The following is a 25,577-nucleotide window of genomic DNA, read 5'->3' as shown; positions in this document are numbered from 1 at the left end:
TCAGTGAGGTCCTGATTTAGAGCTGGGGTAAGATCCAGTCCCCACAGCAGACCACAGGGCATGTATGGAATGGGAGAAGAGTGGAACAGCTATTGAAGAGACAACCACAATATCCACTGTGACAACCTTCATGTATGTATTATTTTTAACTGGACCTGAATCTTAATGAGTATGACTTTGCACAGGGGGCAAAAGAGTTTCTAATAGAACTGCTTGTACAGACATGGATGTGTAAGATTGTGGTACACTTAGGATTGTCAGGAAACAGTTCTATGTGATGGAGCCTCTGCATGTGAGGATGAATGATGGGAGAAAAGTTGGAAATGGCCAGATGATGAACCGCCTCGAATTCTATGTAAAAGTCGTTAGATGTCATCCTATGGAAGTAGATAACCTACTGTGGCTCTCAAGCAGAGACATAATACCCTGGAATAGGGAGAGACCAAGGTAGAGCAATCAGATATGACTGGAGCACAAGGCAGAATGACAATTAGGAGGCTATCTGGAGTTTGCAGGAGAAAAATGATGAGGCACTTATCCAAGGCAATGAGAAGCCCAGCTGACACTGAGCACTGAGGGGTGCTAAACCCCTCCTTGACTCTTTTCATGCGTGCTTGCATTGAATGCTCACAACCACCACTGGAGAAAATTCTGTCTCTGAAGACGTGAAGAGGTTAGGTAGCTTGTTCAGAGTCACACAGCTAATCAATAATGGTGCTATCGTGTTTTAACCCAAGCCAGCTAATTCCGGAGCCTGTGCTCTTAGTCATGATACTACATGAGTCTTCATGATGTAGTTGTTGTTGTTGTTGTTGTAGTTGCTAGTTGTGTCTGACTCTTTTTCGACCCCATGGACTGTAGCCTGCCAGGCTCCTCTGTCCATGGGATTTCCCAGACAGGAATACTGGAGTGGATTGCCACTTCCTTCTCCAGGAGATCTTTCTGACCCGGGGATCAAACCGGTATCTTTTACACTGGCAAGCAGGTTCTTGATCAGTGAGCCATCAGAGAAGTCCTCATGGCTTATTAGCTAATTTCTTTTTAGTGCTGAAGAATATTCCATTGTCTGAATATACACCACTTAACTTATCCATTCACCCATTGATGGCATCTTGGTTGCTTCTGCATTTTGGCAATTATGAATAAAGCTGCTCTAAACATCTGTGTATAAGATTCTGTGTGCACATAAGTTTAGAGCTCCTTTGGGTAAATACCAAGGCCTGTTATTGCTGCATTGTGTGGTAAGAGTGTGTTTAGTTTTGTAAGAAACCACCATGCTATCTTACAAAGAAGCTGTACCCTTTTCCATTCCCTATCCAGAGATATTTAAGGATCTAGTCATTAGGCTTTGGCAATGGCTGGGGTGTTGCTTGCATGAAATAGGGCTACCATGATTCTCTTCCTTTAATGATCCTTTTGGTTTCCTTCACTCCCCGCCCCCCGGCCCTTAACTGTGAATTAGTTTCTGCCCTTTCTTTTCTAAACACTTATTCTTTTGGAGTTTGTTTTCCCTAATGGTGTCATCTATCAACTTTTATGTTGATTTGACCTAAATCTCTTATTTCCAGTCCCAATTTCTCAATCACACTCCTAGAGGTCATCACCTACAACCCATGTTTAAAATTAAACCCATATTTTACTTCAGTTTCTCTAGACACTTTCTATTAATAGCAAAAATAACTGGCCTTCTGGGTTTTAGGAGAATATGTGACCCTCAAATTCCTTTACTTTTCACACTCTATCAGGCAGCTGATTCAGTCAGTTCTTTAGCATTCTCGTAAATTCATCTCCTCCCCTTCATAATCTTTGCTCCCACCCTAGTATTGGCTCTCAGGATCTCTTGCCTCAGTTACTGAATTTATTTCCTAACTGGTCCCCTTGCATTTAATCTCTCATATAATCTACTCTGCATGCTAGTGCTAGAGAAAACTCTTGCTCAAACACTGATTTCTTAGTTTACTTGCCTTATTTGAGAACTTCTGATTACTCTCTATCACCTAATAAATCAAGATCACTGAATCAACTCTAATCCATTCTCTGCCTAAATTTGAAGACCTATCATTGCCTCATTTCACCTATCTTAATTAAATGCCAATTCCTCTGAAATTGGAACTTTTCCCTCTGGCCAGTTATCTTGTTACTATCACCTCTTCCCCCAGCATCCTCTCTATGTAGGCATGAACACACCACACTCCTTGCCATCTAAGCTATTGTTAATACTGTTTCCCTGGCCTAAAATGCCTCCTTCCTTTGTCCCAGGTCTATATCCAAGTGACTCTTTCCCAAGTGGCTCCAAAATAGTTACAGCTCCCTCCTCCAACTTGCTTCCTTATTGCCACTGCCAAAGACACGTTTTTCACTATAGTCTCCAAATGTCTGTTAAATGATGTGACATTTATTATGTTAATCTATAAAGCTATTCTACTTAATAGTTCAGGTATATATCTTATTTTCCCAACAGGATAATAAACCCTGGTGTTCACTTTAAAATAATGTCTTCTACTTTTTCATATTCTTAGTGCCAAAAATAATACTCAATAAATTCCTATTACTGGTTGAAACTATAAACACAGGTATTTTTATGCTGTATCTATCCATTAGTAGTTTATCTGAATAATAATAGTAAATAATTATTGTTCTCTTATTTTAAGGGGTTATTTCCTTTATAGAGTTGAAGGTGCAGATATTCCCAAGTGTTCAAGGCATTCTGTTTTGTATATTCACACTATACTAAAGTTATACCTTTTAGGGTAATATTTTTAATTATTCTAGGGGAAGAAGAGAAAGCCCCTGAAGGCTAACAGCTTGAAATTGAACAGGACACCATTGGGAAGGGAGAGGGTCATGGGTCGTCGTCAAACAGACAGAAAACAATGGAGACGATTGTGCCTGAAGATGGTGTATTTTTTTTCACTAGACAGTATGTTGACAGTTTCCTTCCTCTTGGGTCATTGTTGTCTGCTAAATGATCTGTGACAGCAGATTGATCACAAGCTTTCTCATGCAGGAGATATAATGCAGTCTTTCATTTTGTTACCTCCGTTGCCAAATGCCGAAACATTTTGTTGGCAAATTAATGTTAGTTTAGTATATCATTTAGTAGTATAAAGCACTGAGTGTAGCTCTGGAAGCAATAATAGTAGTGATTAATTTATCTTCACCAAGTTTCAGGTTTCTACTTAAGTGTGATTACAGATGCAGTAGCACACTTGAAAAATGTTAGCCTCAAATTTTAGATGTCCATAATTATTATTTAAATAAATGAATGATTTAACACATTCAGGTATTGCCCTATTACTTTCAAAATTGAGTCAAATACTTAAGCACCTATGATTTACCTATAAAAATTAATGTTAATAACCTATTGTAACGGAAAATTTGCTTCTTCCTCCAGAGCTAGGAATTTAAAACAGACATAAGGTCTTTTACATTTGATGTTTAAGCATCCATTTAAGCCAGTTAATTGATGATTTCACACATCTAAAAATTATCTGAAAGTAGTGTTTTGTTTATAGAGTATTGAGAATCCCTGCATTCAAAATGTTTGTAGGAACAAAATCAGAAATGCAGTTGTCTAAGAGTAAGAGACTGTTGCATAATTCCTGTTTAATACTTTGTAGCAGTCTTTGCTCTTCCATTAGGCTTTGGTAACATTAGCACAGAGGAAGGAAATGTGCTGGCAGTAATATTAGACAAGAGTTGTTTATTTTCCCTCTTTGGAAGTAGTCAGATTTCTGTATAAAAATTAAACTAATCTCAATTCTGGTGTTTCTTTTCTCCTCGTAAGAAAAAAGAAATAAAGGTGATTTTATTAAAATTCAGCATAGAAATGTAAGAAAGTTGCTTATTGTAGAAAGATAAAATATACAGCTGTGATGCTTTATTTTAAGTTCTTTTTACTGTTAGTCATGAAAGGCAGTTATCTTAAACCTACATTTTTTTCTTTTTATAATATACACATGGATGCACGTTTATACTTATTCTTGAAAACTGGTTTGGGCAGCTCTTTTTTGTGATTTGCATGTATTAGTGGAAAATTATGTTAGATTCATTTGTTAGAAATAACCATGCTAGAATTTGCAGATCAGCCTAATGGTTTGGGGGGGTTCCCAGGTGGCACTAGTGGTGAAGAACCCACCTGCCAGTACAGGCATGTGGTGCCCATAAAGAGGCGTGGGTTCAATTCCTGGGTAGGGAAGATTCCATGGAGGAGGGCGTGACGGCCCACTCCAATATTCTTGCCTGGAGAATCCCATGGGCAGAGGAGCCTGGCAGGTTACAGTCCATAGACTTGCAGAGAGTCGGACACAATTGAAGTGACTTAGCGCACACACACTGCTGCTGCTGCTGCTGCTAAGTCCCTTCAGTCGTGTCTGACTCTGTGCGACCCCAGAGATGGCAGCCCACCAGGCTTCCCCGTTTCTGGGATTCTCCAGGCAAGAACACTGGAGTGGGTTGCCATTTTCTTCTCCAATGCATGAAAGTAAAAAGTGAAAGTGAAGTTGCGTAGTCGTGTCCGACTCTTCATGACCCCATGGACTGCAGCCTACCAGGCTCCTCCATCTATGGGATTTTCCAGACAAGAGTACTGAAGTGGGGTGCCACAGTCCATAGCGTTGCAAAGAGTCGGACACAATCGAAGTGACTTAGAGCACGCACACACACACACACACACACACACTAATGGCTTATAACAAAATACTGAATGAGTCCACTCTGATAAAAATAATTTTAAAAAGCAAGTTTGCATGCTACTCACTGCCCGATTTTATTTTGTATTTTCAGATCAATTGAATCAGTCTCATTTAGTGATTACTACAAGACATGGTCTGGAATAGCCACATCAAAAGCCACAGAATATTACAGAACTCCATGTAAGGTGATCTAGCCTTGTCTTATTTTGTGGGGAGTGGGGTGGTATATTAATCTCAGAACATTCTTAGCTTGTCTTGCCTTCAAAGACTAATTGACACATATTTGGAATTTGAGGGTGATAAGCTTCTTTGTTGGCTCCATATACTAATCATTCAATAACTGTTCATTTAGTCCTTCTTTTATATAGAGTTCTGGACTAAAGTCTGATGAAAAGCCAGAAGGAAGGATAGACAGTTGGAATAATAAAAGATAAAGTTCTCAGTTCTTTGAGATTTACTTTACTCCCTCACCCCAGAAAGAAGCCTTCAGAGCAGGAGGAAACTTTTTAATTCTAAACACAATTATTCTCAAAGCCAGAGATATTAAGTAGAGGAACAGCAAGAAAACCTGGGGCTGCTCAATTATATCAGTCTAGTGAAAGATCATCTGTTACCATCATATAGTAAGAGCTGAAAAGATGCAATGAGAGAGCTGGACAACTTTCTGGTCCCTTTTAATCTAATCTTTAGAGTGCTATTTTCTGATTTGTATCAAAGTAGGTTATCCAGTCTGCACATGTGACTTTCAAGCTATCCAACTGAAATGGTACATTCTAAAGTTATCAATGACTTCCGAATTCTCAGATTCAGTGATTACTTTTTTCAGTCCTTACCTTACTTGAACTCATATTGGCTATGCTCTCCTTATGACTCCATGGTTTTCCTCTTACCTTTCCAAGTGCTCCTCTGCCTCTTTCCTTAGCAATAACTTCTTCATTCAGTATTCGCTGCCCAGCTCTCTCTGGTAGACATCATCCATTACTATGGTTTTCATTAGCCCACATGCCAATAATTCCTAAAGCCTCATCTCTAACCAGACTGTCTTCTGAATTCTGAATGCACATTTCCAGCTGTGTAATAAGGTTCAGTTCAGTTCAGTCGCTCAGTCGTGTCTGACTCTTTGTGACCCCATGAATCGCAGCACGCCAGGCCTCCCTGTCCATCACCAACTCCCAGAGCTTACCCAAACTCATGTCCATTGAGTCGATGATACCATCCAGCCATCTCATCCTCTGTCATCCCCTTTCCCTCCTGCCCCCAATCCCTCCCAGCATCAGAGTCTTTTCCAATGAGTCAACTCTTCGCATGAGGTGGCCAAAGTATTGGAGTTTCAGCTTTAGCATCAGTCCTTCCAATGAACACCCAGGACTGGTCTCCTTTAGGATGGACTGGTTGGATCTCCTTGCAGTCCAAGGGACTCTCAAGAGTATTCTCCAACACCACAGTTCAAAAGCATCAATTCTTCGGTGCTCAGCTTTCTTCAGTCCAACTCTCACATCCATACATGACCACTGGAAAAACCATAGCCTTGACTAGATGGACCTTTGTTGGCAAAGTAATGTCTCTGCTTTTGAATATGCTATCTAGGTTGGTCATAACTTTCCTTCCAAGGAGTAAGTGTCTTTTAATTTCATGGCTGCAATCACCATCTGCAGTGATTTTGGAGCCCCAAAAAATAAAGTCTGACACTGAGGTACCTCATATCTAAGATGTACCAAAATGAACTCATTATGTTGCCCCCAAACCTCTTCTCCCTCCCTTATTATTTCTCTTGATCAGTAGTAGATCACCATTCTTGCATTTACTTGCCGAGCCAGAATCATGTACATTTCCTAGTCCTCTTTATCTCCCTCATTAAGCCTTATTGATTTTATCTCCTGCAGCATTACAAATGTTTTCCCTCTACTCCACCTCTATGACCACTGCCTTAATTTGTGATCTCATCATATTTCATCTCATCCTTGTGATAGTCTGGTTTTAAGAGAACAAAATATCACCCCTCAAAAAATCATATCTAGTTTTAAGGCACAAATAAGAGCAAAAAGAACTTCCCAGGTGGCGCTAGTGGTAAAGAACCCGCCTGCCAATGCAGGAGACATAAGAGGTGTGGGTTCGATCCCTGGGTTGGGAAAATCCCCTGGAGGAGAAAATGGCAACTCACTCCAATATTCTTGCCTGGAGAATCCTATGGACAGAGGAGCCTGGCAGGCTACAGTCCATGGGGTCGCAAAGAATTGGACATGACTGAAGCAACTTAGCACACAAGAGCAAAAAGAAGTACTAAACATAATAAATATAAAAATGTGAGATCAAATTATTTCTAAGAAATTACTTGCTCTTTCAGGATGTTGGTTATTAGTTATTTTGTAATTACACATTATCTTCCTCACTGATTCATGGATTAGTGGTTAAGAAAAATAATTTGTTTAAGGTACTTTAAGAAATAGTCTTTAGCAACACTATCAGTATAAAAGAGTTTTATTGATTTTGGTACCAAAATACATGAGCATTGACTTCATTTCTAAGATTTTGATTGACTGCTTCTTAGTTAATTCAGCAATGCATCTTGAGTATTTGTTATGTAAGAGGCCCTGAGGAGCTCAGATGGGTTCCAGGAGGTGATAACCCTTAACAGACGTGTCGAGAGGCAGTTGCCATGCTTCAGGGAACAATTCAGTGTCCGATTCCTTCAACCAGAAAACAAACAGATTGTTATAGGATGGTGCTGTATGGAATAACGTGTAAATATATAGAGGCTCTAGAAAACTCCAAGCTGCTAAGGAAATAATGGAAGCACATGCCCAATTAAAATTGGAAATGATTTCTTAGAATAAAGAGTAATTTTAAAATGGAAGAAATAATGCAGTGTCACTGGATGAAATTTCTTCTTCAAAAGAGTTTGACACCAAAATATTTAATTTGGTTCTTGTTTCTGCATCTGTCACTAAGCTAGTATGTAATTCATTCCTTTTTGTGAAGGCAATAGCTGGTAATGGTTACCTCTAGCCCAGAAGAATTTCTGAGACTTTGATTCTAGCCCTTGGTGCAAGATTTCACAATCACTCTGTCTCTTTTTCCTACAGAGATTTGTATAAGAATGTTTCAAAAGCTTTCCTTCAATAATAACCAGCACTTAATTAAAAAAAATTAAATGTAAACCTTACATGTTCTGCTGGCCATTTTGTCTTTGGATAGTTCAGCTGGCTCAGATCCAATACTATCTTTTTAATGGCTTAATTTCCTGGCAATAATAAAGATGAAGCTTTCAGATTATAGAATGCTCCTTCAACCACTCAGAAATAAAAGAGAAACTTCTATTAACTTCATTTCTACAGTTATATTTTTATCACTGGAAGGATTATTAAACTCTTGTGCATATTTTAAAGAGCTTTTTGTTTTATGAGTAGTGATGAGTGGTTATATTATGATTTTAAGTTTTAACTCTATTGCATATCTTTGTGCCACAAACAGTAAGTTTATTCTTGTGTGATACAGAATAACTGTATAATATAGTTTACAAAGTATATGCCCTATTGGTGTTTTTTTGTTAATTTTTTATTGAGATATAGTTGATGTACAATATTACGTAAGTTTCAAGCATGCAATGATAGTCACAATTTTTAAAGGTTATATTCCATTTATAGTTATTATAAATTATTGGCTAAATTCCCTGTGTTGTATAATATATTTTTGTAGTTTGTTTATTTTCTGCTTAGTTGTTTGTACCTCTTAATCTGTATTTTTTAATCATTTCAATATTATTGTTCTTTTTTCACTTATCAACCAATATTTACTGAACACCAAATTTGTCATCCATAGTTGTATATGAACCCAATGAGCTGGGTGTTGTTATTACTCTGTTTTATACATGAGAAAACCAAGACCAAGGGAAGCTAAGTAATTTACCTAAAATCACACATGGAATGTGAGATATTGGTAACAGTGTAAATTCTGGATGTATATTGCTAAGACCCTGCAATTTACTAGTAGTGTGACCTTGGGTAAGTTTCTTAACCTCTTTGTGTCCCTGTTCTCTCCTCTGTGAGATGAGAATAATCACAGAACACACCTCATAACACTGAGACTCCCTAAAAGTGCCTAGTGCGCAGTGCGTGCTCAGTAAGTGTGGCTACTCTTTATAGTACAGTCAGGCTGGGGCCCAAAGACCTGAACCAAATCCTCGGATTCCACATTCATTGTTCTTTGTTTATATTACATTGCCTCCATAATATGATATAAAGTTGTTCTTTCTCTATAACTTGAGATTTAAATTCAAACTCTGAAGTATGTGTGGTACATTTTCAATAATTACAATTATTTATTCATAATCATAGACAATCATGGGAAAATGTACTGATGATCCACTGTTCTCTGTCCATCACTATAGAATGGCAAATAAAAAGTTTGGCAGAGAACAAACCAATACATCTGGTTGTGGGCAACAGCACCTTAATGACAAAATCCGATCCCCATAAGGAAATGTTTATGTTACAGGGAAAGAATTCCTTCAGACCAGTGTACCCTGCGGTAGTGAGCGGAGGCTTCCTGGCATTTGTTTGCTGTCAACAAGACAGACCAAACAGCCTGAAGCATCGTGGGAACGCTTGCTTTCACCTTGGGATACTTTCATTCCTTGAGCCTTTGAACTAGCGATGAGGGCAGGTATCTCAAAAAATACATTTAGATGCAAGAGGCAGTATCATCAAATTCCAGTGCAGTGGTCTCAGTCTTGACCACTCATTAGAATCCCCAGAGGAGCTTGTGAAAATTCCCATGTTAAAGGTGCACCCCCAGACCAATTATAGTAGGGTCTCGGGTGCAGGACCCGGGGGGAGTAGTTTCTACAGCTCCCCAGGTGGTTACAATATTCAATCAATGGAAAGGCCCTTATGGGAAAAGCCTGATGTCAGAAATTAGAGACTCCTAGTTAAGTGAATTTAGGTTAGTCATTTAACTCTTTGTATCTCATTTTTCATTTCTATTCATTGACAAAAATATTCTATCCTAAGTTGTTCCTCTGTGGTTAGCATAAGGTAGTATGTGTGAAAATAGAACTTACTAAGGTAAGTTAGTGCTTGTATATTTCTTTGGACATGACAGTCCCAGAGTGGAAAAAAAATTTTTCAGATCAGCCTATACAGATATTAGACAATAGGTGTATCATGGAAGAAAACAGTAGAAGTGATGTCCAGTAATCCTCAGAAGTAAAGGCAGGTAGAACTATACTATGGAGGCAATAGAGGATGCTTTCTACCAAAGATTACAAAATTGCCACAGTGTCAAGTTCTGGTAGCAATGGGAGATATTAATGAAGAATTTCTGACAAAATCTCACCGGTTCTCATTTCTTCATTATTCCCCTCTGAACATCATCCGCTGACCATATTCTCTGTCTAGACAGCAGGTTGTATTGAAGACAAAAAGATAAGCATTATGATAAGCTTTTTGAGGCATTTAACATTAGATGGCAATGGCACCCCACTCCAGTACTCTTGCCTGGAGAATCCCATGGACGGGGGATCCTGGTGGGCTGCAGTCCATGGGGTCGCACAGAGTCGGACTCAACTGAGCGACTTCACTTTCACTTTTCACTTTCACGCATTGGAGAAGGAAATGGCAACCCACTCCAGTATTCTTGCCTGGAGAGTCCCAGGGATGGGGAGCCTGGTGGGCTGCTGTCTATGGGGTCGCACAGAGTCGGACACAACTGAATCGACTTAGCAGCAGCAACAGCAACATTAGATGGTAGGAGATAGATGAGTGAAAAAACTATGAGAATAAAATTTTTTAAGTCACTCAGTCATGTGTGACTCTTTGCAACCCCATGGACTGCAAGCATGCCAGGCTTCCCTGTCCTTCACTATCTCCTGGAGTTTGCTCAAACTCATGTCATCAAGTCAGTGATTCCATTCAACCATCTCATCCTCTCTCACCCATTTCTCCCCCTGACTTCAATCTTTCCCAGCATCAGGGTCTTTTCCAATGAGTCGGCTCTTCATATCAGGTAGCCAAAGTATTGGAGCTTCAGCTTTAGCAACAGTTCTTCCAATGAATGTTCAGGGCGGATTTCATTTAGGATTGACTGGGTTGATCACCTTGCTGTCCAAGAGACTCTCAAGAGTCTTTTTTAGCACCACAGATCAGATCAGTCACTCAGGCATGTCTGACTCTTTGCGACCCCATGAATCGCAGCACGCCAGGCCTCCCTGTCCATCACCAACTCCCGGAGTTCACTGAGACTCATGTCCATCAAGTCAGTGATGCCATCCAGCCATCTCATACCCTGTCATCCCCTTCTCCTCTTGCCCCCAATCCCTCCCAGCATCAGAGTCTTTTCCAATGAGTTAACTCTTCACATGAGGTGGCCAAAGTACTGGAGTTTCAGCTTTAGCATCATTCCTTCCAAAGAAATCCCAGGGCTGATCTCCTTCAGAATGGACTGGTTGGATCTCCCTGCAGTCCAAGGGACTCTCAAGAGTCTTCTCCAACACCACAGTTCAAAAGCATCAATTCTTCGGCGCTCAGCCTTCTTCACAGTCCAACTCTCACATCCATACATGACCACAGCAAAAACCATAGCCCTGACTAGACGAACCTTTGTTGGCAAAGTAATGTCTCTGCTTTTGAATATGCTATCTAGGTTGGTCATAACTTTCCTTCCAAGGAGTAAGCGTCTTTTAATTTCATGGCTGCAGTCAGCATCTGCAGTGATTTTGGAGCCCAAAAAATAAAGTCTGACACTGTTTCCACTGTTTCCCCTTCTATTTCCCATGAAGTGATGGGACCCGATGCCATGATCTTTGTTTTCTGAATGTTGAGCTTTAAGCCAACTTTTTCACTCTCCACTTTCACTTTCATCAAGAGGCTTTTGAGTTCCTCTTCACTTTCTGCCATAAGGGTGGTGTCATCTGCATATCTGAGGTTATTGATATTTCTCCCGGCAATCTTGATTCCAGCTTCTGTTTCTTCCAGTCCAGCGTTTCTGCATATAAGTTAAATAAACAGGGTGACAATATACCGCCTTGATGTACTCCTTTTCCTATTTGGAACCAGTCTGTTGTTCCATGTCCAGTTCTAACTGTTGCTTCCTGACCTGCATACAAATTTCTCAAGAGGCAGATCAGGTGGTCTGGTATTCCCATCTCTCAGAATTTTCTACAGTTTATTGTGATCCACACAGTCAAAGGCTTTGGCATAGTCAATAAAGCAGAAATAGATGTTTTTCTGGAACTCTCTTGCTTTTTCCATGATCCAGCGGATGTTGGCAATTTGATCTCTGGTTCCTCTGCCTTTTCTAAAACCAGCTTGAACATCAGGAAGTTCACAGTTCACATATTGCTGAAGCCTGGCTTGGAGAATTTTGAGCATGACTTTACTAGCGTGTGAGATGAGTGCAATTGTGTGGTAGTTTGAGCATTCTTTGGCATTGCCTTTCTTTGGGATTGGAATGAAAACTGACCTTTTCCAGTCCTGTAGCCACTGCGGAGTTTTCCAAATTTGCTGGCATATTGAGTGCAGCACTTTCACAGCGTCATCTTTCAGGATTTGGAATAGCTCAACTGGAATTCTATCACCTCCACTAGCTTTGTTCGTAGTGATGCTTTCTAAGGCCCACTTGACTTCACATTCCAGGATGTCTGGCTCTAGGTCAGTGATCACACCATCGTGATTATCTGGGTCATGAAGATCTTTTTTGTACAGTTCTTCTGTGTATTCTTGCCACCTCTTCTTGATATCGTCTGCTTCTGTTAGGTCCATACCATTTCTGTCCTTTATCGAGCCCATCTTTGCATGAAATGTTCCTTTGCTGTCTCTGATTTTCTTGAAGAGATCTCTAGTCTTTCCCATTCTCTTGTTTTCCTCTATTTGTTTGCATTGATCACTGAAGATGGCTTTCTTATCTCTTCTTGCTATTCTTTGGAACTCTGCATTCAGATGCTTATATCTTTCCTTTTCTCCTCTGCTTTTCGCTTCTCTTCTTTTCACAGCTATTTGTAAGGCCTCCCCAGACAGCCATTTTGCTTTTTTGCATTTCTTTTCCATGGGGATGGTCTTGATCCCTGTCTCCTGTACAATGTCATGAACCTCATTCCATAGTTCATCAGGCACTCTATCCATCAGATCTAGGCCTTTAAATCTATTTCTCACTTCCACTGTATAATCATAAGAGATTTGATTTAGGTCATACCTGAATGGTCTAGTGGTTTTCCCTCCTTTCTTCAATTTAAGTCTGAATTTGGCAATAAGAAGTTCATGGTCTGAGCCACAGTCAGCTCCCAGTCTTGTTTTTGCTGACTGTAGAGAGCTTCTCCATCTTTGGCTGCAAAGAATATAATCAATCTGATTTCGGTGTTGATTTCTGGTGCTGTCCATGTATAGAGTCTTCTCTTGTGTTGTTGGAAGAGAGTGTTTGCTCTGACCAGTGCATTTTCTTGGCAAAACTCTATTAGTCTTTATCCTGCTTCATTCCGTATTCCAAGGCCAAATTTACCTGTTACTCCAGGTGTTTCTTGACTTCCTACTTTTGCACTCCAGTCCACTATAATGAAACGGACATCTTTTTTGGGTGTTAGTTCTAAAAGGTCTTGTAGGTCTTCATAGAACCGTTCAACTTCAGCTTCTTCAGTGTTACTGGTTGGGGCATAGACTTGGATTACTGTGATATTGAATGGTTTGCCTTGGAAATGAACAGAGATCATTCTGTCGTTTTTGAGATTGCATCCAAGTACTGCATTTCGAACTCTCTTGTTGACCATGATGGCTACTCCATTCCTTCTAAGGGATTCCTGCCCGCAGTAGTAGATATAATGGTCATCTGAGTTAAATTCACCCATTCCAGTCCATTTCAGTTCGCTGATACCTAGAATGTCGACATTCACTCTTGCCATCTCTTGTTTGACCACTTCCATTTTGCCTTGATTCATGGACCTGACATTCCAGGTCCCAAGAAAATAAAATCTGTCACTGTTTCCATTTTTTCCCCATTTATTGCCATGAATTGATGGGACTGGATATCATGATCTTGGTTTTTTCAATGTTGTGTTAAAAGTTTGTACACATATGGTGGCATCTGTCCTCTCTCAGATAGTAGACAAAGCAGTGGAGAAAATGAGTCTATAATATAAGAATAATGGGCATATTCAGAAAAGGTGACCATGCCATTTTGGATTTCATAATATATAAGGAAGAGAGTGCCATACGTACTCAAGTAGAAAACGTAGGAAAGGCAATTCCAAATAATTAAGGAAAGATGAATTATCCTTCAATGGAAACATCAAATTTTGGGAGTTCCCTGGTGGCCCAGTGGTTCAGTTCAGTTCAGTTGCTCATTCGTGTGCAACCCTTTGCAACCCCGTGGACTGCAGCACACCAGGATTCCCTGTCTATCACCAACTCCCAGAGATTGCTCAAACTCGTTTCCTTCAAATGGGTGATGCCATTCAACCATGTCATCTTCTGTTGTCCCCTTCTCCTCCTGCCTTCAATCTTTCCCAGCATCAGGGTCTTTTCCAGTGAGTCAGCTCTTCACATCAGGTAGCCAAAATATTGGAGCTTCAGCTTTAGTCCTTCCAATGAATATTCAGGACTGGTTTGATCTCCTTGCAGTCCAAGGGACTCTCAAGCATCTTCTCCAACACCACAGTTCAAAAGCATCAATTCTTTGGCACTTAGTTTTCTTTATAGTCCAACTCTTACATCCACACATGACTACTGGAAAAATCATAGCTTTGACTAGACAGACTCTTGTCAGAAAATTAATGTCTGTGCTTTTTAATACGCTGTCTAAGTTGGTCATAACTTTCCTTCCAATGAGCAAGCGTCTTTTAATTTCATGGCTGCAGTCACCATCTGAAGTGATTTTGGAGCCCAAGAAAATAGTCTGTCACTGTTTCCATTGTTTCCCCATCTATTTGCCATGAAGTGATGGGACCAGATGCCATGATCTTATTTTTTTGAATGTTGAATTTTAAGCCAGTTTTTTCACTTTCATCAAGAGGCTCTTTAGTTCCTCTTTGCTTTCTGCCATAAGGGTGGTGTCATCTGCATATCTGAGGTTATTGATATCTCCCCCAGTGATCTTGATTCCAACTTGTGCTTCATCCAGCCTGGCATTTCACATGATCTTCCATGTCCGGTTCTAACTGTTGCTTCTTGACCTGCATAAAAGTTTCACAGGAAGCAGATAAGGTGATCTGGTATTCCCATCTCTTTAACAATTTTCCACAGTTTATTGTGATACACACAGTCAAAGGCTTTGGAGTAGTCAGTGAAGCAGAAGTAGATGTTTTTTCTGGAATTCTCTTGCTTTTTCTATAACCTAGTGGATGTTGGCAATTTGAGCTCTGGTCCCTCTGCCTTTTCTAAATCCAGCTTGTACATCTGGAAGTTCACGGTTCATGTACCGTTGACGCCTAGCTTGGAGGATTTTGAGCATGACCTTGCTAGCATGTGAAATGAGTGCAATTGTGAGGTAATTTGAACATTTTTTGGCATTGCCTTTCTTTGGGATTGGAATGAAAATTAATCTTTTCCAGTCCTGTGGCCATTGCTGAGTTTTTCAAATATGCTGGCATAATGAATGCAGCACTTTAATAGCATCATCTTTTAAGATTTGAATTAGCTCAGCTAGAATTCCATCACCTCTACTAGCTTTGTTCATAGTGATGCTTCTTAACGCCCATTTGACTTCATAATTCAGAATGTCTGGCTCTAGGTGAGTAATCACACCATCATGATTATCCACGTCATTAAGATCTTTTTTGGGTAGTTCTTCTGTTTATTCTTGTTACCTCTTCTTAATATCTTCTGCTTCTGTTCTCTTAATATCTGCTGCTTCACTGCTAAGGTCCAGGTTCAATCCCTGGTCAGGGAACTGAGATGCCACAAGCTGCTAGTGTGGCAAAAAAAAATTTTTGTGTGTTTCAAGTCTTTGACTGTGTGGATCATAAGAAACTGTGAAAAATTCTTAAAGAGATGGGAATACCAGGTCACCTTACCTGCCTCCTGCGAAACCTGTATGCAGGTCAAGAAGCAACAGTTAGAACCAGACATGGAACAATAGACTGGTTCCAAATTGGGAAAGGAGTACGTCAAGGCTGTATATTGTCACCCTGTTTATTTAACCTATATGCAGAGTACATCATTCAAATAGTAACGAATGAGTAATGAATAGTACATTTGAGAAGACATTTCTCAACTTTTCCGTGTCTGTCTGTCTGTGAAGTGGGTATTATAATGGTAAGGCTGCATATCTACAAGTACCCCCATACATAGTAAGAATTCTATTAATGTTAATTATTATAATCATCTAAAAGTAATAATGAATCCTGCTAAGGACTCTGGGGAGTGCAGGTTTGCTTCCTTGAAGGAAGGAAGGAATATATTCCAAATAACAATAAAAAGAATATCAACAAAGTCTATAAGAATATGTATGTATGTGTTTGAATTAAATACATTAAAGTATAGATAGGAACATTGCTAGTGAAAATCATGTAACATTAATAGAAGAAAAGGAGAATGACTAAGTTTAAATGTTTTTTGTGTCAATGACAAATTTCATCAAGCTGAAAGGCATTAATTAATGACTGTTAAGAAGGAAGCTCCAGATAAGGACAAGACTGGTAGGGAGCATCAGGTTGGTTAAAGAGTTCAGGGCTGTAAACCCAGGACAATTAGAAGAAAGAGAGAGAAAAAGAGGTGGGGGATACGGGAGAAGGGAAGGGGAGGAGAGGAGGAAGAGGCAGAAAGCCAGGGGGAGGACAAGGGAGATAAGGAAGGATATATATGTGTGTGTGTGAATGATCTGGCTTAATAGTATTTCATGTAAAAACTACCAGTGCTTAAGCTTAGTAGGTTTTCAATAACTTTATGTGAAACTGATTGAAGGCATAAGGCTTATAATTAACCACAGACATATAAGCCAGTGGTGTAATGTGATTTCCAGAATGCCGAGGCAGATCTGAACTAAATTGGTCTGTCTGTTTTGAGGGAGACAGCAATCCCACCTGCATCTTGCTATTGGTATGAAGTCAAGATTCTGAGCCAGTTCTGGATAAAAATTCTAATAGGAGTATCAACAAAGTTCACCGCCGGGCTGAGAATGGTTAGGTCTCTAGAAAATCATGACTTAAGAAAAAGTTGAAGGAACTGAGCCTGCCTTGAGAGCTATCTTCAAATATTGGAGGGATCCTGCCCATGGGAGAGGGATATATTTATTCAGTATTGCTGAGGAGGTCAGAAGGATGAACAGAGGAAACTCAGATTAAGCCCTCAGATTAAGGAAGGACCGTGTGACCTAAATAACTGTCAATGGAATGGGCAGTCTCAAAATACAGAGGAGAATTTTCTGTCATTGGCAAGGGATTTAGAGGCTGGATGATCATTTGTTGTAGATTCTTGCTTCATGGAAAATCATGATCTGTAATGTCACATCAGCCTCCAAGGTTTTATTTTTTTCACTTCAAGTGCTGAATTAGAATTTTATTAAACAATGATGTCAGTTTCTATATGAGCTATTTTAACACTGTCTTCATTTCTGTAAGTGATATATAAATAATTGTCAGTATAATGATAAGTTCAGTCAGTTCAGTTCAGTTGCTCAGTCATGTCCAATTCTTTGCGACCCCATGGACTACAGCACACCGGGCTTCCTTGTCCATCACCAGCTCCTGGAGGTTGCTCAAACTCATGTCCATCGAGTGGGTGATGCCATCCAACCATCTCATCCTCTGGCCTCCTCTTCTCCTTCTGTCTTCAATCTTTCCCAGCATCAGGGTCTCTTCCAGTGAGTCAGTTCTTAGCATCAGGTAGCCAAAGTATCGGAGCTTCAGCTTCAGATTTAGTCCTTCCAATGAATATTCAGGACTGATTTCCCTTAGGATTGACTGGTTTGATCTCCTTGCAGTCCAAGGGACTCTCAAGCATCTTCTCCAACACCACAATTCAAAAGCATCAATTCTTTGGTACTTAGCCTTCTTTATGGTCCAGCTCTCACATCCATACATAACTACTGGAAAAACCATAGCCTTGACTAGATGGACCTTTGTTGGCAAAGTAATGTCTGCTTTTTAATATGCTGTCTATTTGGTCATAGCTTCTTTCCAAGAAGCAAGCGTCTTTTAATTTCATGGCTGCAGTCACCATCTCCAGTGATTTTGGAGCCCCCCAGAATAAATTCTGTCACTGGTTCCCATTGTTTCCCCATCTTTTTGCCATGAAGTGATGGGACCGGATGCCATGATCTTAGTTTTTGAATGTTGAGTTTTCACTCTCCTCTTTCATTTTAATCAAGAGGTTCTTTAGTTCCTCTTCACTTTCTGCCATAAGGGTGGTGTCATCTGCATATCTGAGGTTATTGATATTTCTCCTGGTAATCTTGACTCCAGCTTGTGCTTCATCCAGCCTGGCATTTCGCATGATGTACTCTGCATATAAGTTAAATAAGCAGAATGACAGTATACACCCTTGACATACTCCTTTTCCAATTTGGAACCAATCTGCTGTTCCATGTCCAGTTCTAACTGTTGCTTCTTGACCTGCATACAGGTTTCGCAGGAGACAGGTAAGGTGATCTGGTATTCCCATCTCTTTAAGAATTTTCCACAGTTTGTTGTGATCCACATGGTGTTTGTATAAGAGTTTGTATAAGTTACAAAGTTACAATCTGATTGTTCAAACAACATCCAATATCACGAAATTTAAGTAAAAAGAATTTGGAAAGTGTCTGAGGATTGTAATGTGACTTGAACTATGATAGTATGTGTTATTGCCTCATACCAACTTAAGACATGAATTATTTTAAACTTTGAACTGTTGTTAAAGAATGTATGCATAGCTCCTTTTTAAATTGTTCCAATTTCAGTTCTAAAAGATCCGAATTTCATTAAACAGTATTATAATTGGAGGAAAGATGATCTAAGACATACTAAAGAATGGAGTTTAAGGTAAGTAATTTTAAGTGCCTAGAATATTTTACTGTGCACCTGAAATATCTATTATTCACTTTCTGCTAACTGAACTATTAGAAGAAGCCCATTGAATTTCTTTAAAACCTGAACAAAACTAAGTATCATTTTGTCCTTTCATATGAACCCAGGTGGGAAATATCTTTGCTATCTACTGGCTTCCAAAGATGGAGACAGGACCTGAGCCACCGTGAAGGGATCTCACAATACTTTTCCTGTTAATTTTCTTGTTTCCATCCTCATTGTTGTTCAGTCACCAAGTCGTGTCCAACTCTTTGTGACTCCATGGACTGCAGCACACCATGCTCCTTTGTCCACCACTATCTCCCAGAGTTTACACAAATTCATGTCCACTGAATCAGTGATGCCATCTAACCATCTCATCCTGTGCCACCTGCTTCTCCTTTTGCCTTCAATCTTTCCCAGCATCAGGATCTTTTCCAGTGAGTCAGTTCTTCTCATCAAGTGGCCAAAGTATTGAAGTTTCAGCTTCAGCATCAGTCCTTCCAATGAATATTCAGGGTTGATTTCCTTTAGAATTGATTGGTTTGATCTCCTTGCAGTCCAAGGGACTCTGAAGACTTCTCCAATATCACAATTCAAAAACAACAATTCTTTAGTGCTCAGCCTTCCTTATGGTCCAACTCTCACATCTGTATAGATCACCAGTTAGCATTTCATCTTTCTCATAGTTTCAAATACCTTTTCCTCTTTCACAAAAGGATTATTCACTCAGGAGCCAAGTATATTAAATTAATGAGGAAGTATGTAATTAAATACAATGTTAAATTGTGACAGTATCTTTTGGAATTACTTTTAGACCACATCAAGGAAGGGACCTTAATCTCAGCTTTGGTCTTGTGACTTCCAAAGGCAGGTTTTTTGCTTCATCATGTTAGAGCACAGATTCCATCTCCGTTCTGTGGTACTGGCTGTGTTGTAGTGATCATTTATTCTGATGTGTTCATTTCAAAGCATGCAGTGAATGTGCTACCACAAAGCTAGGGGAATTACAGTTCCTATTTTTTGTATTTATTTCATTTTTTAGCTCCTTGTTAGCATTGTGACCTCTTTACTAGGTGAAAATACAGGATTAATAAAAATAGTGTGCTTATTATGAATTTGTGTAGAAACCAAGGCTCTTAAAATAGACTTTCCTGTCCTTTGATATCATAGTTCAGATCAAGTTTTTCGGTTGGAGACCTTTTTTCAGTTTCTGCATCAGCCTTCCTTCGAGACAAAATGGAGAAAAGCTTTTACATTAGATAGATACTTTTCTGCTTTCAGGGTAAATTGCAAGCATTAGAAAAGTTTTTACGGAGCAGAAGTTGAAGAAGTATGAGCATGGTTTTTGTGCTTTTTTCTGGAAGGCATGTTTCAAGTTTCGCTTAAAGAAACCTACGTAGAATATAAGGTTAATTTTGCTTTGACATGACTTCCTTTTCGATTTCCTCTGACAGAACTACTTTGTTGTATTTGTTTGATTATTGATTCATTATGTAAGGCCAGTCCCAGAGAACTCAAAATGTAGAAGGAGTAGGACAATGTCATTTTCACCTTATCCACCCACTTCTCCCATATGGCTGAAATAATTGTGAGCTGTTGGAGTGCTAGAACATTTTCCAAAATACATTATTTTGAAATTATAGGTCAGATTATCATGTGCATGGTTAACCCTGTCAGAATAAAACTCTCACACCTTATGCCATCTGGTGGTTGATGAGAATATATTTAGATCAGATGATAACAAAACATTGATTTAAACAATATTTAAAGTGTTTAAAAGATATATTTATCTACATAATTTTATTGCATGCAAAAATATAAAGTATGGTGGAATCCATTTTTAAAAATAATTAATAAAAATCTTGTTTATCAAAATATATAAGGTATAATAAAGTGGTCAATTCACGAAATTCAAGTAAAATTTTTGGGAATTTATGCAAGTGAGTAGTTGGTCTATGTGTACATGGAATATAATACCTTATGCATCTCTATGTTTTTAATATTTAATATTTTAATATTTAAACTGCTTTCCTCACAAGGAAATTTTCCCTTTGAAAAAACCCAGAAAATGCAGATTGAGAGTCTTTCATCTACAAAGTTCAGGAAAAAGACTTATCCCTTCTGCCTCGTGGCCCTCTCCCTACTGTCTTCCCATCCCCCCATCAATCAAGACTGATTCGTAAGCTACCCTAAATTTTTTTTTTTCTTCCCTATTGTTTGGGAACATAGGATCTTTTCACCACTTTGTGCTTTCTGCCTGGGTTATCTTTCCCAGCAGAGTCTCAAGTTAGGATTTGGTTTGAGTTAAAAAGTGGGAAGTGAGGCATTTAAATGCAGGGACGTGGGAGCCAGACTTTTTGCATCTGAATCCTGGCTCTGCCAGTTACCAACTCTGTGACCTCGGGCATGTTATCTGACTGCTTTGTCCCTCAGTTTCCTTATCTATTAAATGGCAGTAATAACTCTACCCACCTCCCAAGGAGATTGTGAGGATTAAATATACTGATACGTGCATGTAAAACGCTTCAAACAGTATCTGGTACATGTAAAGTACGCCCCACTTGAGGTTCACTATTATTCATCTTTTCCTTACTGTGGCCCTAGATCAATTGTCACATGGAAACTCTTCCTTTCTGGGCAGCATGAGGTAAGGGGGTGGGCTATATTGTCAGACGGATCTTGGGCAAATTCTTACCCTCTCTGAGCTTATCTCCTTATCTGTTATATGAGATATTACCTACTTTGCAAAGTGGTTTTGCATTTGATCTCTTGAATGAGATCGTACATATAAAAACCACATAGTGTTAGCATATGGACCTTCAGTAAATATTAGTTCCCAAGGAGAGGGGCTGACAAAAGCCCATGTTCCCCAACTTTTTAGAGAATAAAAATAGAAACATGTAAAATTGTTGAAATTTTCTTAGTCTAGAAACCAAAAATCAACACCTTTCAAGGCCACATGTATTTCAATCCTACTCTACTCATGGTTCTTTTCCCTTCTCTGTCCTGTTATCTCTTCAGCCTGGCAAAGTGCCCCACAAGGATGGCATGAAGATCCAACTCAAGTGTGTTTTGTGGAACGGTCCCTGCTTCAGGCTCCCATGTCCCCCCATCCTGTCCTTCTGCAGCGCTCTGTCCCTGTCTCTTTCGGTGCCTGTAGTAGGGAAATTCATCTGTTCATGCAGAATGATCGGGGCAGGACTGTTCATGTAGCTTTGTATTCTCTGCACTTAGCCTGGTACCTGGCAACTAGTAGGCACTTGATTCGTGTAAGTTGAATGATACATACGTACCCTGTTTTCCCACTTAATAAAAGGATTAAATGTGAAGGCAGTTAATTTTAGGAAAAGTAAAATGTTGGGGCCCATTCTAATGTACTGATTATGGTTATATTTGGGGTATTCTAAGGGTATAGTCATAGAGCAGTGATTGAAAACTGGAAATATAAATGACTCTCATGAATATTTTATGCAAATTCTTAAGTTTTACACATGCTTTTAGTTAGTATTAATAGGAACTCACTGTCATTATAAACAGCTCATAAATATTCATGAACCAATCATTTGGTTTGGTGTTCATTTCTAAGGTCTTTTTTCTTTCTTGCCGGACTTTTGGCTATTCATGAAAAGGCTTTATATCTACCAAGACATGGGAAAGAATATGAACCTAGAATCTAATCAGTAGTTCATATTTATTTTCTCCAGAGAAAAGGAAAGCTACAAACTAGGAAAGCAGTGCAAGCTTTTCTTTTGACTATCCTTACTTAAGCACATGTAACATGACTTTTACATCATACCCTATACCTAGTGATTGCTTATCTGGTCATGGAAGGAACTATGGCAGTCATCTAAGCCTTGTCAGCCAGCCAGTTATCTAAATAAAAGTTATCAATTCTGGAGAAGTTTTACATTCGGTGTGACTTTGGAAAAGAATATTGCCCTTGTCCATACTTTGAAGTACAAAGGAAACCGGAGCTAACATGATACACCTACTGTATGCCATGCATTCTCTCTTCATTTCCTGATGTAACACTGGCCACACTATGGGGTGGACAGTTACACCTCCAAGCATAAGCACACGCCTGTAGATGTAACCCACAAGAATATCCATCAGCCACCTTCAAAGCCACAGTAAATCAACCTACACTCCAAGTCAGACCACTTCACTTGTCATACAGACACAGCCTCATGACAAGGTTCCTAGCTTCCCTCTTCAACTGGATTGTCACTCCTGGGTTTCTGGACAGGAGTGTGGAGGAAATGTAGAGGTAGCTGTGAAATTAAAAGACACTTACCCCTTGGAAGGAAAGTTGTGACCAACCTAGATAGCATATTCAAAAGCAGAGACATTACTTTGCCAACAAAGGTCCGTCCAGTCAAGGCTGTGGTTTTTCCAGTGGTCATGTATGGATGTGAAAGTTGGACTGTGAAGAAAGCAGAGCGCCGAAGTGATGCTTTTAAACTGTGGTGTTGGATAAGACTCTTGAGAGTCCCTTGGACTGCAAGGAGATCCAACCAGTCCATCCTAAAGGAGATCAGTCCTGGGTGTTCATTGGAAGGACGGATGCTAAAGCTGAAACTCCAGTACTTTGGCCACCTCATGCGAAGAGTTGACTCATTGGAAAAGACTCTGATGCTGGGAGGGATTGGGGGCAGGAGGAGAAGGGGATGACAGAGGATGAGATGGCTGGATGGCATCACCGACTCTATGGACATGAGTTTGGGTGAACTCCGGGAGTTGGTGATGGACAGGGAGGCCTGGCATGCTGCGATTCATGGGGTCGCAAAGAGTCAGACACGACTGAGTCAGAGCTCTGACTGAGTCAGAGCGACTGAACTGAACTGAATGAAAAAATGAGGCACAAAGAGATTAACCAACTTGCCCAAAGTTATTGATAAACACATACTGTTTTTGAATACTGAAACTTTATTTCCCATTTGCCTATGAAGATGTGCTTATTAAAAGCTTAAATTTTTAAGGTACATGTAAAAATACTACCTACCCAATTACTAACATAAGTCAAGTCTGCTATTGTGGAAAAGTTTTGTGGTTTTGGATCGATTTTAATTCTATTATTAAACAATATTAGTTCCTTTTTTCTTCTGTATAAAATGGGTTGTGCATGCGTGCTCAGTCATGTCTGACTCTTTGTGACCCCCTGGACTGTAGTCCACCAGGCTCCTCTATCCATGAAGTTTTCCAAGCAAGAATACTGGAGTGGGTTGCCATTTCCTGCTCCAGGGGATCTTTCCGACCTAGGGATCGAACCTGCATCCCCTGCATTGCAGGCGGATTCTTTACCTCTGAGCCACCAGGGAAGCCCTTTAATAAAAATGGATTGTTGGTTCTGTTGTTCAGTTGCTGAGTCATATCCAACTCCTTGCAACCCAGTGGACTGCAGCACACCAGGCTTCCCAGCTGTTCACCGACTCTTGAGTTTGCTCAAACTCATGTCCATTGTCAGTGATGCCATCGAACCACCTCATCCTCTGTCACTTCCTTCTCATCCGGCTTCAGTCTTTCCCAGCATCAGGGTCTTTTCAAATGAGTCAGCTCTTTGCATCAGATGGCCAAAGTACTGGAGTTTCAGCTTCAGCATCAATCCTTCCAATGAATATTCAGAGTTGATTTCCTTTAGGATTGATTGGTTTGATCTCCTTGCAGTCCAAGAGACTCTCAAGAGTTTTCTCTAGCACCACAATTCAGACATCAATTCTTTGACACTCAGCCTTCTTTATGGTCCAGCTTTCACATGCATATACAACTATTGGGAAAACCATAGGTTTGACTATACAGACCTATGTTGGCAAAATAATGTCTCTGCTTTTTAATATGCTCTCTAGGTTTGCCATAGCTTTTCTTCCAAGGAGGAAGCATATTTTAAAATGGATTGTCATGTGTTATATCAAAATACCAATATAAAACTTTCTTATATTTGTAAAATATACTCTTAATTGTACTGTATTTTAAATAAAGGAGTTAATATTCATTGTTTCTAATTTCCTTTAGTGTCTGATTTTTTGACTGTGAGTTTTAACTCACAAAAATATGTGATCATCCTTTAACATGTTTGATTCCAGTTTCTCCAGTTATATAGAAAGTATCTATTCTGGGTATGTTAACTTAATGTATGCTTGTGTTATCCTTTCAGAATTATTGAAGTTAAACATTGTTTTTGTAGGTTTACATAATTATATATTTAATGCATTTTTAAGCAGGAATTAAATACTTTTTTATTCCCCAAAGATTAAACCTTGAGTGCCATCTTGTGGTTAAAGAGAGAATGAGTATTTCAAATGTCCTTTTTAAAATAAAGACATGGAAAAAATTAGAGGAGAAAAATTCTTTTAAAAAATAATTTTACTTAGTGTCTGCTTAGATATTTTTAGAGACTTGAAGCTCAGTACTTCAGGAACATTCAATTAGCTCTAATCTTCCTTATTTCAAGCTTAAATCTAACATCTTGTGATATTCAGCTATTCCAAATTTCTTTCATTCATTTAACAGACTTTCCTTGAACACCTATTATGCACTTTTACATATGTGTCTGCAAAGCCATCCAGAAAATGAGAAATTGCTTCCATCTTATAAAGAAGATTTTAACAGAAAAAAAAGAAAAAAAAAACAAAAAACGAATTTGCTAAGGTTAGACACTCAGTGAACGACAGAGCCGAATTCAAATCCAGGCCTACCTACCAGATGCTACAAGGCATGCCTTATTTGATCAGATTGAGCATCAGCTCAGACACTAAGCATCTTGGCTTTGGATGTGGGTAGAAAGCATGATTCAGGGGAGACTGCTGTGGCAGAAGGGGCTTCCCAGGTGGTACTAGTGGTAAAGAACCTGCCTGCCACGTCAGGAAACGTAAGAGATGGGTTCGATCCCTGGGTCAGAAAGATGCCCTGGAGGAGGG

General features: G+C 39.4%; 1 protein-coding gene across 20 annotated transcripts in view; it reads left to right on the top strand.

Moving 5' to 3' along the window:
* Positions 1-25,577, top strand: part of UBE2U (ubiquitin conjugating enzyme E2 U) — an 83,375-nt gene that overhangs the window by 46,762 nt on the left and 11,036 nt on the right. For 8 of the 20 annotated variants that reach the window (XM_055585614.1, XM_055585613.1, XM_055585611.1 and 5 more), the window contains 2 exons: positions 4,786-4,874; positions 18,555-18,636. The exons of 1 other annotated variant lie outside the window; for it this stretch is intronic. In XM_055585614.1, coding sequence (XP_055441589.1) covers positions 4,786-4,874; positions 18,555-18,636 — 171 coding nt within the window. Of the gene's footprint in view, positions 1-4,785; positions 4,880-18,554; positions 18,641-18,788; positions 20,427-20,702; positions 20,843-21,684; positions 22,221-24,021; positions 24,642-25,577 lie in introns of those variants that run through there. 11 more of the 20 variants (XM_055585603.1, XM_055585617.1, XR_008715897.1 and 8 more) reach the window with 10 other exon arrangements.

Source organism: Bubalus kerabau, chromosome 6 (assembly GCF_029407905.1).
Source record: "Bubalus kerabau isolate K-KA32 ecotype Philippines breed swamp buffalo chromosome 6, PCC_UOA_SB_1v2, whole genome shotgun sequence".
NCBI lineage: Eukaryota > Metazoa > Chordata > Mammalia > Artiodactyla > Bovidae > Bubalus > Bubalus kerabau.
Note: the sequence above shows the minus strand (reverse complement) of the source record. Positions and strands in the feature narration are given on the sequence as shown.